Source organism: Spermophilus citellus, assembly GCF_964194105.1.
Source record: "Spermophilus citellus genome assembly, chromosome: 1".
NCBI classification, from domain to species: Eukaryota; Metazoa; Chordata; class Mammalia; order Rodentia; family Sciuridae; genus Spermophilus; species Spermophilus citellus.
The window spans coordinates 75070907-75089502 of NC_138182.1; the positions used below are offsets into that span (position 1 = coordinate 75070907).

The window sequence follows — 18596 nt, forward strand, 5'->3', positions numbered from 1 at the left end:
GGTGGCCACTTCAGTCAGCTTATTGGCATTCTTTTCAGCACAGTCCAGCAAAGGTTTTGGAGTTTTCAGTGAATGTCTCTCTGGGCTTGTCTCATAAAGGCTGTGTTGATCATTTGCTTGTTACATGGTGCCTCAGGATCAAAAAGGAGCTAAGAGTTGGAAGGTTTTATACAGTCATTGGTAGAAATGGCTAGGACTTTCATCAGGCTTTTGGAATATTTCTGATATCTTGTTCATATTTAGGGCTATTCTTTCCCCTTCTTTTAGGCTGCCTATGAGGGCCTCTTGACATCTCTTTATTGTTAGGAGGTCTTCCTCTTTGTTGGGGTCCCACCCTGGGTATGTGACAGGGAAATGGGTCTGGGCATAGACTTGAATGTTGCCTTGTGTGTCCAGAGCACGTTCCTTTAGCCATTTTAAAGCTGTTTGGGTCACCTGTCTGCATTCCTCCATCAACCCAGGTGCACTGGTAGGTCTGGATAATGGATTGCATCAGATCAATCATGGCCTGGGGCTTCTCCATGTAGGAGGGAGTAAGATATTTCCAATTCAAGAGATCAGTGAAAGGCTGGCACACAAAAATGCATTGTGCCCTTCGGGTGTTTCCCTTCTGGTCAACATAGGCAGGTTCTCTAGTCTCTTGTAGAGGCACCTGGAGATCCCTCATCTGGGTTATGCCTTTGGTCTTGGGACAAGTTTTCTGCCTTGGTCTTGTGGGGTGGAGGAGTCTTTGGCTCTGGGGAAGCCTCTGGCACTGAGGACATCCATAGGAAGGAACAGTCAGTGTGGAGGGGCCATGGTCTGCTACCTCTAGGGACAAGAGAGCTGAGGGGACAGCCTATTGTCTCAGTGGCCTTGGCAAAGTTGGGAAGAGTGGCACATAGGGTGGTGGGTTCTCTTCTGGCTCACAGGGAAAACTGGTTTCCTTTCTGTCATGTGTCAGACATTTCTCTCTGTTTAGTTCCCTTTAGTTAGATCTTAGAGACTCCTATAGTCTGAGCTAATATCAACTTGGTCTGTCCTTCCAGATAGGCTCTCAATCCAGGGGACTGATTCTGTATTATTTATTGCTAGCAGTCAATATATCAATATAAGGGAATTGATATGGGTGTCTAGGGGTTCTGACAACCATTAAAAGGACCTCGCCAATGACATTTCTGTCTAAAGATCTTTCGATGGTCATCCCATATCAAAGGTTGGGAGTTTGCAGAGAATATATAACCTTTGTGGAGTAAGTTTCACTCCATAGTTACTATTAAAACCTTTCTTAAAGTTTCTAACATAAATTTCAAAGGGCTTATTTTACTTTGTATACCTCCCATGTTCCATCCTGCATTGGTGTCATACATTAAGGACAAAACTCGCTTCCTCCGTCTCTCGCCATTCCCCCATTGGGGATTTAGGGTCCTCTTAGTCTTGCAGGTCGGTATCAACCCACAACCTGGAGCTTCCACCTAGATGTTGGTTGGTGGAACTCTACCTCAGACTATGATATATCACAAACTGTGGATTGGGACCTTGCATTTGCTTTGGCCCATGGGTTGGAACCCTTCCACTGTCCGTCTCATTCACTCACTTTCACTCAGACGTGGTCAGAGCAAAATTTCTATACTGCCCAAATTCCAAAAATTCTAAAACCAAAGAAGGAGTCATGGTTTCCCCTCTGCTCACTGACCCTGAACAGGGACCACTCCCTGAACAGGGTGACTCCCCGGGTTCTTTTCAACTTCAACTCCTTTTGGAGGTTATACAGGGACCCTCAAAAGATTAAAACCTCTCTTCCATCTGCATAGGCCTCTATGGGGAAGTCAGGTGGAATACCACTAATGGACCCAGGACCTGCCTGTTCAGTTGGGCAGTGCTCCAAGTTCCCTATTCCTGGTTCCTGCTCCTCGTGGGTTCCCCTGTGGTTTGGGGCTGCCATTCGGGCACTGGGTGCATCATTTTGTCTTTAGGCAAAGAGTCGCCTGTGGTGCACCAAGGAGAAGCATTGTCCTCAAAGGTCCAAGGGAAGCCAGACCCCAGAGATGAGAGGCAGAAAGGCCATCTTCACCTCCATGATCCCATCTGGGGTGCCAAATGATGTAAGACAGAAGAGGCTGGACACCCAAGGAATTTTCAGGAAGCAGATTTATTGGCTGCAGGGTCCAGAGGGGCTATTACCTAAAAGATTCTTGATTCTGGAAATTCTCAGAACTTTATACCCAATGGGGCAGGGCTTGGAGATCTACATTTTTGTAGGAGTCTACATGAAAGTTTTTTTTTTTCCCCTTGAGTTCACAGAAAGTGTTTCTTGTCCCAAGTTTTAGATTAGTGAGAGGTTTTACAACAAAAGCAGAAGTGACATTATCAAGTCTGCGGCCAAACTTAGTTTTTGCAAGACAGAATAACCTAGTCCTTACAAGAAATAGGAAGTTCTATCCCATATTGAGTAGAATTTTTTGCTGATATTCTGTTATAAAGCTTTCTGACAAGAAGAGGAACTTATATGTTACCAATATGTTAGGGGGGCTGGGGTTGTAGCTTAGTGGTAGAGTGCTCACCTTGCATGTAAAAGGCTCTGGGTTCGATCCTCAGCACCACATAAAAATAAAATAAAGGTATTGTATCCACCTACAACTAAAAAAAAAGTATTTTTTTAAAAAACAAATATGTTTGGGGTTTCTGCTTAATTATTGTAAGGGTATTCTTGGTAGAGATCTCTGGTCTGGTATATATGAACCAATCCTCATCTCAAACCACTGGAATCTACTCCACATCCCAGTAGCCCCAAATCTGGCTCTAATACTGGCTGCTTTGATTTTAATGGGGGGTGATTCTCTTGCTTTCCTAAGAGCTCAGCTCTTATTTAAAAGGATGATTATTTTATATAGAATTTTCCATTATTTAAACTGAAGACACAGTTTTCTGAGTCATCATATCACTAGAACCAGAAGTCCTCTAGCATACACATACTCTCTCTCTTAATTTTTAAAAAACTTAGCATGAAATTCTCTATCCACCTTTGTTTTTAGGGTCATATGCATTTCCTTCCTTCCTTCCTTCCTTCCTTTTTTTTTTTTTTTCCATAGCCACTGTGGTACCTATTGGGGAAATCTGGTAAAGGGATATTTTTAGTTGATTCTATCATAGGCCAAAGGTCAACTTTCAGTAAAACACACAAACCAATAAACCATAAACATATATGCATTTATATTAACTATCTGTTTTTTAATTTCTCTATTGTCTTTCCTGATGGGAGAAGGTACAATATCAGGACTATTGTTAAACAGAGTACATGTTAGTCACAAAGTGTCTGTTTTCCTCTACTCTCTCATGGCAAACACTGAGTTCAGATGTGTGCCTGTGGGGGAGGGGATTGGGAGTTCCTTTTACACCAAGCTGTCAGTTCTGTAGCTGTGGACACCAGTTCAGTGTCCTTTTATCTAAGTCAGACTGACACTACCTACTTGGAAACAGTGTCCAGTTCCCACTTGTTGAGGACTTATTCCTCAAGACTGTTACTCACCCTTACGCTTATGATCACAAGTCCCAGGTTGTTTTACCTGAGCTTTTGATTAATGGCTATAAATCAGGGTTCTTACAGGCCCCTTTTGGGGTTTGATTAACTTGCTTGAACAGCTCACAGAGCTGCTACATTCACTGGGGAAACACATTTACTGGCTTCTTATCTAGGATATTACAAAGGCTACAGATGAAGAGATGCATAGGGTGAGGTGTGGGCGGAGGGATACAGAGCTTCCATGCCCTCTCTGGGCAGGCCAGCCTCCAGGACTCTCCACCTGTTCAGCTATCCAAAAACTCATCTGAACCCCGTCCTTTGGGTTTTTATGAAGACTTCATTGCATAGGCATCATTAAAGCATAAATGGCTGTGTCAAAATGTGATGGGACAAGAGGGGTCTGATCTAATGCTAAGGGGCTGGGTGGGGAGATCCATAAAGGTCTGACTGTTTCAGCATTCTGCTTGGCTTCTGTGCAACATTCCTCCTCCAGGATCTGGGGCAGGGTCTCTCTGGAATGAGGAGGGTCTTAGGACTTATTAAATAAGAGAATTTTTGTCCAGTTGAAGGCAGGGGAAGATTAGGGTTTCTATGACTTGCCTTGAGGAAGGAGTCACAGTCAAAACCAAAAAAAAAAAAAAAAAAAGTATCATAACATCACACAGAGCCATGCCTGCAGCATTCCAAGTGCTTGTTTTATGTGGCCTTAAAAGGCAGATCATTAATTTCACCAAGAGGGTGACCTCACTGTCTTGCCCTCGACTCTGATATTTCCCAGGGATCTTTATAGTGTTGGTGAGGGGAGGCAGCAGGCCATGCCTCTTTACATGGTGCCTGGCCTAGAGCCTTCTGCTTGGCGACTTTCTAAATGCTTTAGAGAACAGGCAGGGACAATCATATTTCCCAATAATTCACACACAACCCCATGAATGTGTATTCATATCGCCACAGGCCAGAATTATAGCAACACAGAGGGCTAAATTAATTGAATTTGTTATTAGAAATTCTTGATCCACAGAAAAGATCAAATAAGGATATTAAAGAAAATGAAATTTAATTTCATTTTTAAAGTATTTTTTTAGTTGTAGTTGGACATAATACCTTTACTTAATTTATTTATTTTTAATGTGGTGCTGAGGAGCGAACCCAGCATCTTACACATGCTAGGCAAGCACTCTACCGCTGAGCCACAACCCCGGTCCTTAATCTCATTTTTAAAAGAGGAAAACTTTACATAAGCTGAAACAAATGTTTTTTTGTTTTTTTTTTAAAGAGAGTAAGAGTTTGGTTCTTTTCTGTGACATAGATAAGGAAGAGAGATTCAGTGAATAAAAAAGAAATCAGGAAAAAAGAGGCAAATATAATTTGCTAATAATTATATTTGGATTTTTATGAAGACTAAAGCTAAATAAAACAAATGTGGTTAAAGGATAATTGTATTACTAAAATAATGGAAATAGCCAGAATGTCTTCTTTAAAAAGCCATAAAATTCCTACCTGAAGCTTGTAAATCCAGTTATTCTTAAAAATCTCTATTCTTAGTCTAAGTATTTTCCCTTATTGCAAACTTCTTGTCCCATCAACTAGAGAGAGTGTATCAATTTAAGATGAGAAAACTGCCTTTAAAATAACTTTTTAAAGCTCTGTTGCATTTTTGCCACTATAGGCATAAATAACTTTACTTCTTGGTTCCTACTGTAGACAGATGGATTAATGAGAATTGCCACATCACAGACTGAGGTCACTGATGGAAATGAGTTAATGTTAATCCATAGACAGAGAAAATGAATTACATAAAAAAATAACTTGTGTAGTCCTCACAAAGCCTCATTTGTCAACTGGAATTTAATGCTCTTCCTCTTTGATCATAAATAGACCTAGTGATTGCCAGCTACTGTCACTTACTGAAGTCCCTCAAAACTGACATATTTATTTACCATTTTTCATCTTAAAAATTTATTCCTTACACTTCACTTGAAGAATCTTTCTTCAGTTTTGTGTTTTATGCTATTCCCAGCACTTTGTTTAAAAAAACAAACAAACTCAATTTTTCCTCATGAGAAATATTAGAAGTATGGTCAAACTATAGGATAATTGCAGCCTTAAATAGTTTTTTAAATTGTGGGTTTTTTTCATGTCAAGCATTTAAGTTCTAAGTAAATGATTTATAAATAGTGCCAAAATATTACTGGAATGAGGATGGGAATAGACACATAGCAGGAGAACAACGAAGCCCATGCCAGGCTCTCCTCCTGTGGGTTTGTGGTAACCCTGAGAAAGGACTGATCTTTAGATTAAAGCAAACAACAGTGATCCTTGCAAGTGGAACACCTAAGCCCCAGGAAGTTAATTCCTAAACATACTCGACACAGATTCTTACTTTGAAAAGTTCTCTCTTGATTGCGTATGATTTGTCCTAGATGACTGTAGAAATCTGTACATTACTTAAAGTAGTTTACAGAGAAATTCTAGTAGCAATTTTAAAGTGAGAAAGAGACATGGCTAGAAATCTCTACAGTCATATGCAACTTTGAACTTGATTTTTAAGGGGAAAAAAATGAGCTACTGGTTAGGGCAGTGCCATAGATTGCCTGTGATGTTGAAACTAATTTACCCTTTGCCTTTCTTTCTTTCTCTCTCTCTTTAAAAAACATATTATACTACTTCTTCTAGAACAGGAAACCTCCTCCCCTCTTCCTCTCCCTTTTCCCCTCCTCCTGTTCACCTCTTGAGAAGTATGGTCATAACAGTCTATTAATCTGAGAGAATTGAGATTATACTCTTGGAAGAAACTTGGAAAAGAAGCTGGGGGTGTTAATTAGACAGATTGAAGCAGGAGATTCAGCTGATGTTAGCAGAAAGATAGTGATGTAGATTGCTTTCATCTTCAACCTAAGCGTGAATTCCCTTCTGCTGCCATGATCACAGCAAGACTTTGGCTCCTCTGTCTGTTCTAGCCATGTCTCTTTCTCACTTTAAAATTGCTACTAGAACTTCTTTGTAAACTACTTTAAGTACAGAAGTCCTTTAATTTGGTTTTTCTTTCTGGAAAACATATTGAAGATTGCTTCCAGATATTTGTCACAAGCAAATGTAGATTTTCTAGTGACAGACTGTCCATTTAAAATGCCTCGGTTGATTGGGGAAAAATATCAACAACATTTCCTTTTTACTATTCATTTCATACATTTTTAGAAAGTATATGTTGCATAGCAAGTGAACAAATCTTCAAAAGTGCATGTTTACTAGCACTCCCTTCCCTGGGAGTTATCCAGGAAGCTGATTTGCTATGGCTGTTCTGATTTTCCAGAGTAGAATACGTGGGAATTAAATGAAATACCCAGGTGGCTTTTACTACTAAGAAAATACTAACATTTATGTGTGATCTACTTTTAACACACACACACACACACACACACACACACTTATCACCTGTAGTACCATCATTTAGTTTCTTTGGGAAGGGCAAAAGGACAGCCAGCGAGAGTGAAGAGTGAGGAAGAGGAAGCTCTTTTTGATGTACCACCAATAATTGTAATAAGTGGGAAATTCTGTTGAATTTTACCTCCTAGCGTTTTGTTCTGTTTATCAAAACCTAGGTAACCTATGGTGGTGTTTGTGCATGACAATATTATTTGTTAAACATCTCTGTCCCTCAAAACAAACAAAAAGCAAGCAAGCAAACAAAAACCAGTGCTTCCTCTCCTTTTTAAGAGATGCTGCCAACCTTTGATTAGGCCAAGGCAAGCTGATTACCTGTGGTAGTGATAGTAGTGAGTACCAACATTCACATTTGGTGACTTTCTCTAGAAAGGGTCCCTCAAAGACAGGATGGAGTTGAGAAGGCATAGACAGTGAATTTTCCAATTCATGCTTTAAGGTAGGCAGTGCAGCTCCATGGGGTCCCATGTAGTGTGGCAGACCAGGGGTACCTGAATAAATAGAAAATGATGAACTCAGGGTATGACATGGATAGAGGCCCAGCACATCTCGTGCAATTGGGTTGCCTTTAGAAACAGCAACAAGAACAACCCAACTTCAAGCCAACGTGCCACTGGAAACCCTTACATAATTGTAGCAGGTTTGGGTTTCCTCTGGTTCAAGTTTTCTTGCCTCTTTGATAATCAGACGATCTGAAGAAAGGCATAGAATTTCAGGGGAGAATCTGCATGACAGGCGTACAATGAAGCCATTCACCACTGCTCTTTTTTATTAGCTTACACGGGATCTACATCATTCTTAGTCTCTGGCTTGGCTACAAGGCTCCATTTAAACTTAACCCAACTTGCAGACTTAACAGATCCAGGAATTACTCAATACGACTAGCCAGCTACTGTAGCTCTTTTTCCTCTTTTGATAAGGGGATTTTACACAATGGGCTTCACAGTTCTTAAATGACTCCGCTTTTTTCTTCTGTCTTTGAGTTGTGGTGCTTATATGACCTTTTGTTCTTAATAAAATTTCACGTGGCTTGATTATATTTTTTAAAAGTATAAACAAATACAATATTGACTCCCTCCGCTTTGAACAAAACTCTTTAAATCATATGTATATGATATAGAAGTAAAATGAACATTCCAAATATTTACATAGTTGATTTCAATGTTAGATACTACTATGTTATTAAGTATTTTATATTATTGAATCAAATTTGAAAAGATTTCCTTTATTTTTAAAGAGTGATTGTGATATAATTTTTAGCAGTATTCCAACTCTGAATTTCTATTGTTGCACACTTCTGGTTATTTTCACTATGATGTTCACTACGTTGTACAGTATTTAACATTTTAGTGAAGTTAGCCAGGTGGGTAGAGGCCCATGAAATGACCACAGTACCAATATACTTCTATTTTCTGTCAGGACATTCTTGGTTGTCCCTGAGTAGCTAGGGAAGGGGGAATCCCAACATAAAGGTGGCCAAGAGATGCCACTCACTACCCTTTTTTTAAGGGTAGTAAGTACCCACACTTTGGATCCACATTTCTCAGAATAGTGGTTCCCAAATATTAGTGAGAAGAGGAATCCTCAGAGTGGTTGGTAACCATGCAGATGCCTGGACTCCACCCCTAGTCATTCTGATTCAGTAGGCCTGAGAATTTGCATTTTTAACAAGAACTCAGTTGATACTGACTGGCAGTTTTTTGGAACATAGTTAGATTAGTGGTGCTAAAGTCACCATGAATGTTGGGAGTCTATGCGTCCTTTCTTAGAGTATCTGTTGCCCCCAGGTGAGCAGGGACCCACCTTGGGTAGGAGTGAACCCCAGTGTGATCCCTTGAGGGGCAGGTGGCAGGAGGGACAGAACAGCTGCAGTCTTTCCAGAGTGTCAGAGCAGCTCAAACATCCTCCTCCTGTTCACCTCCACAACAGGACCCCATTGTCCACCTCATCCTGTGTTCCCAGGAACATGCATCATCTGTGGGTCAACACTGGTTTGTGGGGATGTCATCTCACTCTCACTTAAGCTTTCTGATTACAGTTTCAGAGTGGTTGTTATGTGCAATAATGAATCTAAATTTACTTCTCTATCACCCCTCCCTGCCCCTACTAAAGCAATTTTCAGTTGTTAAAACAAAGTTCTTTTTTCAGAATTAGAAATGAATTCTCAAGAAGACTTTTGGGAATCGTGGATGTAACATGTTTGTTCATTTCATGAGAATGAGATTTTTCCTTGAAGATAGGTTGAGCTGATGCTCAGAACAGATAGGGGAAATAAGTGGTAATGACACTGTTGAGGTTTACAGCCATTTGCTGGAGGTGCTATTATGGGTTATGTTGCAGTATCCACCCCTGTTTAGCTGGCAGACTTTTTCTGATGAGAATTTTCAGTTGGCAGACTTTACCGGCTTCCATTGCTCTTCTCTCTCCTTTCTTCCCCTCCTTTCTTTTCTCCCCTCTCGCGCCCTCCCTCCTTTGTCTGTCTGTTTCTCTTTCTTTCTGTGCAGCTAGGGATCAAACCCAGGGCTTTGTGCCTGCTAGGCAAACACTCTATCACTGAGCTGCGCCCCCAGATCCCTGGTAGATTTTTTTATTATAAGAATTTTCAAACCTACACAAAACAACAAACTCCCGCGTATTCATTACTCCCTTTCCAGAGTTCTCAAGATTTCTCACATATCTTTAGCAAGCTTTTCCATTTTTAAATTTTGCTTGTGGTTTTTGTAGGGGATAAAAAAGTACTCTTTTCCTCACCTATCACAAGATTCAAGGCTGAGACCCCTGTAACAAAATATGGATTAATAAAAGTACACAATATATTTTTAATAGAAGTTTTATATGACATGGAGAAATGAAGACACTCATTGCTCCCCCCAACCCCCCCAAAACAAACAAACAAACAGGGAAACCTGTGTATTTTTGTGCTCAGTTTAGATGAAGAGTGGACAGTCATGTAGAGTGTGACTGGACAAGGAGGGATGTCCTAGTGTTCATAAAGTGGGGGACTCAGCCAGACCTGTTTGTTCAGATTCTTCTGTATGTCCTTGTCTTCAGAGATAAGGACATTCCTTTCCCAGGTACAGAGAGGGCACCTCTGGAATGATAATCTTATGACCTGCCTTAGGGGAAGGCAGAGAACTTTTTATAGTCTGCTTTAGGAGAGAAGGGTGGGAAAAGGTTATGGAGATCTCTCCGCCTCAGTTTCAAATGCCAAGGTATTACACGATGGGGTAGTGTGCCCAGAACACTAGCATTTCCAAATTAATTCACTTTCAGAAGGAAGCAAACATACAATGCCTTGCTTGGGGCCTGTGTTTGGCAATCATGAGCTGTCATTAAATGTGTCCTTTCTAGGAATGTGTTCCTGAAAATCTAGACCTGAAGAAGAAGATTTTTGCTCAGCTAGATCGCATTGTCGACGATAGAGTCGTCTTGAGCAGTTCCACCTCTTGCCTGATGCCTTCCAAGCTGTTTGCGGGTTTGGTGCATGTGAAGCAATGTATCGTTGCTCATCCTGTGAGTATTTTAAACCTGGGAGCCAGGTGCAGTGTATGTGCCTGTGGTTCCAGCTACTCAGGACAATGAGGCAGGAGAATCACTCAATCCTAGGAGTTTGAGGCCTGCCTGGGCAACATAGCAGACTCTGTCTCCAAAAAAAAAAAAAAAAAAAATCAGAAATTGGGAGAATTGATTGTATCTCATTCCATTCATTCCATTTTTGGAGGGGGATACAATAAATTCCAACAAATCTACTAGTATTTTAAACTGCTTTATTGGCATATAATTCACATGCCATGCAATCTGCTGATTAAAATCATATAGTTCATTAGTTTTTAGTATATTTAGACTTGTGAAATACTAGCATTTAAAAAAAGAATGTCTAAAAATCCGTTGGATTTTTATCTGTGTGCCTAAGGCGTCAAGGCATAGAATGAGCAATGTTTGAGGTTTTAGCCCCCGAGTAACTCATCATGTAGCTGAGGAGGCTGACAACTAAACAAGTAATTTCACCCCTGAAGTCAAACTGCTATGATAAAAATGCATATGTTGAGTAGGATTTTGTAGATAAGTAACTTTTCTACTCAACCAATTCAGAATGAGGTCATTTTTGTTTAAGTACAGATCCTGGCCCACTTCTGAGATTGTGAGAGTCAGGTTTGGCTTTAAACCCTTCTTTTCCTATTGTTCCCTTTCACCATCCATTGTAATCTACTAGGCAAACTTCCTTATTATGAGTATGTTATGAGATTGATTGAGTAATGGGTTCCAAATTGGCATGTGAGTACTCGAGAAATCTTTTTTGAGGTTAAGGTATTAATACTGGGAAAGATTTAAGGATCACTCAGTGAATGACATTTGAGTCCTGACAGTGAGCTCAGCATGACCTTGGAGAACCAGGGCAGCCTGTTAGAGCAGGAAAGTTAACTTGGCCAAGCCATGATAAATATGATAGTACATAATGGTGGTCACACCCTTGGTATCACCCAGTCATCAGAGGTTAAGGGTAGGAAGAAGCTACACAGAGCAGCTGGGCCAGCCTGGATAGGATCTGGTTGGGCTGATGATGGAAAGAGTGTTTGACACTTGGGAACGGCATAAGCAAAGACCCTAGACTAAGAACATACATAGGCATGTAGGATGTTAAGGAGACCAGTATGGCTGAGAGAGCCAACATACTTGGGGATCAGTAGGAGAAAGTTGGAAGGCTCTAGAATATAGGTTAAGTATCCCTTATCTGAAATGCCTGGGACAAGAACATTCCAAATTTTGAAGTGTTTTAGATTTTGGAATATTTGCATTGACTTTATCAGTTGAGTATGCCTAATCCAAAAAATGCCAAATCTGAAGTGCCTCTAAAACTCAGAACTTTTTAAGCTTCACATTTATGCTCAAAAAATTTCAGATTTCTCCTAGGCATAGTGATTCACACTTGTAATCACAGTGACTCCATAGGCAGAGAGGCAGGAGAATCACAAGTTTAAGGCCATCGTTGGCAAATTACCAAGAACTTGTCTCAAAATAAGAAAAAAAAAGGGCTGGGGATGTGGCTCAGTGATAGTCTCCTGAGTTCCATTCCAAGTATCACCAAAAAAAAAAAAAAAGCTTCAGATTTCTGGAGCAAGTTTGAATTTCAGATTTTAGGGTCAGGGATGCTCAACTTATAGTTGGTTTATAGAGAACTGTGTTACTCTGAAGAACTGAATCCAGCGAAGATGGGTCAGAGAGGGGAGCAATGACAAGACAACATAGGACATGTAGCTAAACATGCGTGACAGGGCCTAGGATTGAGTGTAGGGAAATTCCTCTTTTGAGCAACAGCAGTTGAGAGTGGGGAGGTACCAGATTTGCTCAGAGAGGTGGATGCCCATCAAATTTTATATGCCCAGAAGAGGAACTGCCTGGAACACCACTGAGCTGCTTAGTTACCATGCAAATGTAAGTGAGGTTTGAACCAGGAGGGAGCCTATCTGAAAGCACCCAAATCAAGTCCCACGAAGCCTGTGACATCTTTCCTTCTATGGCATATGTGTGTCCACAAAAGGGCTCTTGGAACCTGTAAGCCACTATTGAGATTGTTAAACTGCTTGCTTCAGTGGAGGGTCTTTGCTTGTTAGAAAATTCCCAATTTCTAACCAGTATTTTTGCTTTTAAATTAGTTTTAAAAAATTAAAAAGAAAATCTAAACTAAATCAAATTGTCCAGAAATTACTTCTTATATTCTTTGACAAGACTTTTCCCACATCTGTTCAATTTTAAACTATCCAATGGGTAAGATTACTCCTGATTCACTTTCTTCTGTGCTACACACAGCAAAATCCTCTGACTAGCAGGATGATCAATAACTTGAATAATGACATTTTTTTCCATCATCCCTATTGTCTCATCCAGGTACTGTTTGCTTTTACTTGTTTAATCAAAGACAAAGAGCATAGTTAAAGCAAATCCAAACCTTATTGCCAAAATTAATCTCTTATTGCTTTTATGAAGTATTTTTAACCAAAATTAATGTTAATTAAAAGCAAATCAGATAATCCAAGTTAACCATCTTCAGAATTTTATTTCTTCATTTTTCAGTCATTCCACTGGCATCTACGTGAATGGGGGGAAATAATCTTGAATAAGTTGGACAGATAGTCTTAAGTAGTTAAGAACCATTGATAAACTTTGAGGATCCAGCGTTTCCCAGGCCAGAAAGGAGAAGTTGAGTGCCTAGCTCCCATCCTCAGTCCTTCAGGTGTTGGTTATCTTTGTCTGGACAGGAAATAGGATGAAAGAGGAGGCGGTTTCATGTTCCTGAAAGGCCCTGGCAAAAGGGGACATTCAGCAATTGCAAAAGACTCCATCTCCACCCCAGCACAGAGACGTCACTAGCCAGCATGTTGTGACATCCACATGTTCTCTCAGGCACCTTTTATAGGAGTTAAAGCACCTTTTACTCACCTTCCTCAGCACCGGGAGGTGAGTGGAAGGTGCTCACAGGGTAGGCATGTGGTGTCAGTGCAGAATAGTTTAGTGTGGGCTTCTTAGACTAAAGTCAACAAAAGGGGCTGTGGGTGGACATCACACATGAAAGGCCCAGGAAGATGGGTATTAATGCAGCCATTCTCTCTATTCTGAACATTCTTTCTTTTTTTTTTTTTTTTTTTTTTTTTGTGTGACTTTCTTCATCTACTTCATCTCTCTGAGGTGATGACTCCAGAATTCTGGTGTACAGGAGTTTAGATATAACAGTATGGCCCCTAGAGCATGTTAGTGAAGGACTGTCTATAAGTTGCATTTCATCTCAAAACCTGCTGTTACTTAGAATCTGTGCCAGCCATCAGTCAAAGCAGGAGAGGGTTCTACTGATACTTTAGCCACACTCTACAAAGTCTTCCCTTCTTTTTCCTTCCTGAGCTTAGTTTGGGGAGCATGATGGACTGGTGAATGTGATGGAGGTCTCCTTAGCCCCCCAGTCCTTTGCTCTGTGAATGATGCTCTCTGGAAGGGGGCAGCCAGAAAAAGAGGCATTTTTTTTTTTAGGATACATGGCCCCAAACATGTATCTGGCCAACCGCTGAACTCCAGTGCTGCCTAGAATTAGATCAGGGCCTGCTTCCTTCTATAAAGTACCAGGATGCTCCCCCAGCCACCTTTGCCCACACTTGTGTCTTTTCTGACACAAGTTTTTCTGACACAAGTTTTGTGATGTCTGACACACAAACCATTTGCCCTTGTGTTGGTTGTCATGTACATATTTGGTTTATGGGCTTGCTGCTTTTAAGAGCAGGTGTGTTTCTGTGCATTTCTTTGTATATCTGTATGGTACCGCTTGGTCCAAGCTTGATGCTGCTGCTGCCCAGAGGATGCCTTTTAGCCCTCTCTGTGAGATGAGAGGACCAACTACAGAAAGTAGCAAAACACAGAGGTATTCAATAATCTCCACCACTCATCTTTAGCCTGCATTTTCATCCTGGGAAGGGGAAAAGGAATCTTCCCCCTCCTCTGCTGTATGTGGATGAATTGTCAATGGTCTGGCTGTCTCCTGGGAGGGCTGGCTGCCTCTCCTATGGGGCTGACTGGTTCCATGTGCCCAGAGAGGGTGAAGGAAGCCTGTGTTGGCGCGCTGTGCTATCTGCAATCACATGCACCAGGCTCTGTTTCAGATACCCGACAGGAGGAAGAATGCTCCCCTTGTGCCTGGCCCAGCCTAGGCTCCTACAGAGCCTGGCAGCTGCAGCCCCTCTCTGTACCTCCGGCCACGCGCACCCTGCCTGGGCTGAGCACAGGGACCATCTCCGGAAACTTTGGAGAAACTGCCTCCTTTTCTGAGTGTTTGTCTTCCAAATTCCTGGGGGATGTGTCTCCTAGTCTGCCTCGCAGTCTTATAGCAGAAGGGCCCATCAGAAAGGAAAGCGTTTAAGACAGTGTGTTTGTCCCTTAACCTTTCTAAGCAGGAGCCCTTTGACTCACTCCTCTTCTCTCTCTCTATTGCTTGAAACACAAGGGGCCCCATCACTGTTGATAACTATGCAGTTCTGTGCTCAAATTCTCTTTTCTCTCTTCTTGTGAATGCATTTCTTTTTCAGGTGTTTTGTCATTAGATACTGAATCTAAGGGCCTTTCCAAAGATACACCCACCCCCACCCAGACCATTTGGGATAGGTGGGCCCAGTCAGCCAGAGCAACACTCCCCAGAGCATCTCCTTGACCCTTCTTCTCTCTCCCTCTCCCAAGGTGAATCCTCCATATTATGTCCCACTGGTGGAGCTGGTCCCTCACCCAGAGACGGCCCCTGCAACCATGGACAGAACCCACGCCTTGATGAAGAAGATTGGACAGTCCCCTGTGCGAGTCCTGAAGGAGATTGACGGCTTTGTCCTGAACCGCTTACAGTTTGCAATCATCAGTGAGGCCTGGAGGCTGGTGGAGGTGCCTGTGCCCTGCCCCCCTACCCCCCACTTTCCACAGTTGAGTAGGACAGCAGAAGTGACTTCCTCAGACACCCTGGGAGCTGGGAAAGTCAAAGGGCACTCGATGCTGCTTGCTCTATTCCAGAGATGCAGGGCAAGCTTTGGAAATCAAAAGTCACATTGCAGTTCATTGTCTGTTCAAAAGATTTCTCTCTTACAGTCAGTCATTTGATATCGGGACACGATGAAAGACCTCTCTCCTGCCCTTTCATAGCATTTCCACATAATTACCCGGGTGAGACACACTGCATTTTCCCACAGACTCATGTTTTATCCCCTCACTGAGTGTTAAAATTTTTCAGGAGGAAAAAAATGATATTTTGCGCAAGGTAAACTTGTACTCCCTGAAGAAACTCAACTTATTTCAAGAATTTGGAGAAGAAATTAAATAAGCATAAAACTTGTTAGTAATAGGAAATATATATATTATATGTGTTGACCACATCCATCCACTGGTCCTATATTTGTGGACTCAAGTAACCGTGGATCAAAAATATTCAAAAACTAGGTCTGTTTTGAACATGTATAGTTTTTTTCCTTGTAATTATTCCCTCAACAATGAAGTTGAACATCTGTTTATATAGTATTTACTTGGAATTACAAATCACTTAGAGATAGTTTAAAGTATGCAGGAGGATGTTTGTAAGTTCTATGCAAATACTATGCCATTTTATATATGAGACTCAGATTTTGGTATCTGCACAGGTCCTGGAACAATCCCCCATGGATACTGAGGGACAACTGAACATTGTTTAATAAAAGGATTTTTACATGTGAGTCCCTACACACCTAGCTGTGTACATTACCATGCCCATTTATGTGAGGATCCATGATCCCTGGCAGGGGAGAGTCAGGGCTGCCCTAGGACATGGAGAGTCAGGCCATCTGGCTTTTGCCTAGCTTCTACATGGATCAAGCAAACTGTGCCCGCACCAGTTTCTTAGAAACATGGTAGAATATGTAAGGGTTTGCCCAATCCTCAGGCAGGGAGGGCTGTGCTCGGCTTGAACCATCTGCACCTGGCTTGGCCCCTCAGTTCCTTGTTGTGACTCGCAGGGCTGCACACCAAACCTCACCTGAGACAGGAACCAGGAAGCCACCTGTGTTTCAGCTTCCTTGGGTGTTGTTTTTTAGCTTCCCAGCAGTTCCTTCAGATTTCTGCAGAGGTGCATGTTGTACGTGACCCTCCCACTCCTTGTTCCTGGTGTTTGGTCAGATCCATGAGACATTCATCATCTGACAGCCCCATGCACCTGGCACACAATGGGCTCAGTGCTGCAACTCACTGAGTAAGTTTGCTTAATGCTCCCACACCTGGAAGATACAGTGCTGGGATTTCCACTGCTACATTGGCTACTTTAATTTCTTAGTACTTGTAGAATATTCTCAGATATCAGTCAGTGTTAGGGCATTTTAAAGAAACACTGAACTTCAAGTACCCACTTTGAGATCTATTTAAAATATCCCCACTTACCTAGTATAGGACAACAATTTAATGGACCAAAAGAAGAGTTCAATACTGTAGTAAAACATCTGCATGGTGGGGCAGCAGTTTAAAATTTTTACTTGCAAGGTATTTCAGTGTCTTGATGTCTCCCATCTGAAAGATGAACCAACTCTAGGAGGAATTTGGAGACTCTGGTCAGAGAACTGGGCAGGAGGCATACACAAAGATTTTTTTTTTTTAATTTATTTTAACCAGAACTGGTTTCAGTTTGGAAGGTCCCAGCAAAATTTTGGTGGCTCCTTTTACAGTTGGAGGAGGGCAGACTGGAGGGGCTGTTGAGTTTGCTGTTTTGGAAGTTCTTGTTGGTCCACCATTCACTGAATTGTCCTGTTTCCATGGGTTCATGGCAGACTGCATATAGTTGTATTATTGGCTTGTAGAATGTTCTCACCCTTAGTTTTCAGGGATGATATAACTCCTGAGAAAGTAAATTCAGCATGTGGCTCTGCATTGCCTGCTATGGGGACTCATGCCCGGAGTCCACATAAGGAAGTAAGTGTTATATCTGACAGGATATAGTTGGTTCCAATATAAGACGCAGCCAACAAAAATGAGAAAGTTAAGGAAGTGTGAATAAAACCCAAAGACTTGCTTTTCAGGAAAGTCTAGAAGATAATCTTTTCTCAAAAACAAAAATGATCTGCAGATAGTTAGGATTAAGGCAGATTTAGAAACTATAGGTGCATCTCTCCAGGATGTGGGGAGGGGTAGGTTGGGAGTACAGCATGGGCAGCTTTCAGCTTCCATGGGGGTGGGTGCACAGAGAAGGGTATGGAAGAAGACTGGGACCTCTGATATTGTACCTACTTTGATCATCTGTGCACAGTGGCAGCTCCCTGGCTGGCTACCCAAGAACTCAAGCAGATATGGGAAGACATGTTTACCTACTCCTGAAGCAGCTGCTGATATGGGCTTCTGAGGGTCCACGTGGATGCCTTCTTTTCTGTAAGGCTCCAGGGTTTTGAAACATGCCAGGGCCATGTTTCATCTCAAGGTTGCCCAAGATAAATCTTCTCCATAATCATTGTGCCAGCTTCAGAGTGTCTTTCACTTAGAAGGCAGCAGTGTACCTAGTGTTGTACCCATTAGGTGGATTGATATAAGTATGATTGACTATTGTGTGAATTTCTTGCCAGAAAATCCACGCTGCTTATCTTCAGATTCTGCAAAGCAACAAAGGTTAGAAAATTTATCCAGAGCTACACCCTTCCCTGCTGCAAATCTGCATACGTGCTCTGAGCCAGGTCTAGGTGAGAGTTAAATGACACCCCTCTGACTCACAACTTCAGAGCCAGTTGAACTTGAATTTATGTTTTCGTATTTGTCAACAATTGAATTTGAACTTAGATTTGAGTTTTTCCCAATTACTTCAAAACTTTTAAGAGCAACTTTAATATCAAAAAGTAGACCTAGGAATAGTTTTATAGTACACATTTAAGTTCATAAGATCCATAAGCCTTGCAGACCCCCTCTACCCTCTGTACTAAGGATGGAGCCCAGGGCCTCATGCATGCTGGGCAAACACTCTACCACTGAACTGTACCTCAAGCCCCTTTGCAGAGCTGCTTCTTTTTGAAAGCAAGGACTGGGCTGAGTTCCACTTGTAGCCAAAATTGCCTGACATTTGATACTGGACTGCAGAGAACAGAATGAGCTTTCAGATTGGGGAGTTGCCCCCTCCAGGACTCCACATGGA

At 41.7% G+C, this 18596-nt stretch overlaps 2 protein-coding genes across 3 annotated transcripts in view; one reads left to right on the forward strand and one right to left on the reverse strand.

Moving 5' to 3' along the window:
- IFT88 (intraflagellar transport 88) overlaps positions 1 to 309 on the reverse strand; it is a 265457-nt gene extending 265148 nt beyond the window's left edge. The window contains exon 1 of the mRNA XM_081280579.1: positions 304 to 309. The gene's annotated coding sequence lies outside the window, so the exon portion shown is untranslated. The remainder of the gene's footprint in view (positions 1 to 303) is intronic.
- The window catches only part of CRYL1 (crystallin lambda 1), a 137299-nt gene that overhangs the window by 93247 nt on the left and 25456 nt on the right, over positions 1 to 18596 (forward strand). Inside the window, exons 4-5 of one of the 2 annotated variants that reach the window (XM_081280623.1) lie at positions 10295 to 10456; positions 15158 to 15352. In XM_081280623.1, coding sequence (XP_081136749.1) covers positions 10295 to 10456; positions 15158 to 15352 — 357 coding nt within the window. The remainder of the gene's footprint in view (positions 1 to 10294; positions 10457 to 15157; positions 15353 to 18596) is intronic. The other variant, XM_081280624.1, reaches the window with a different exon arrangement.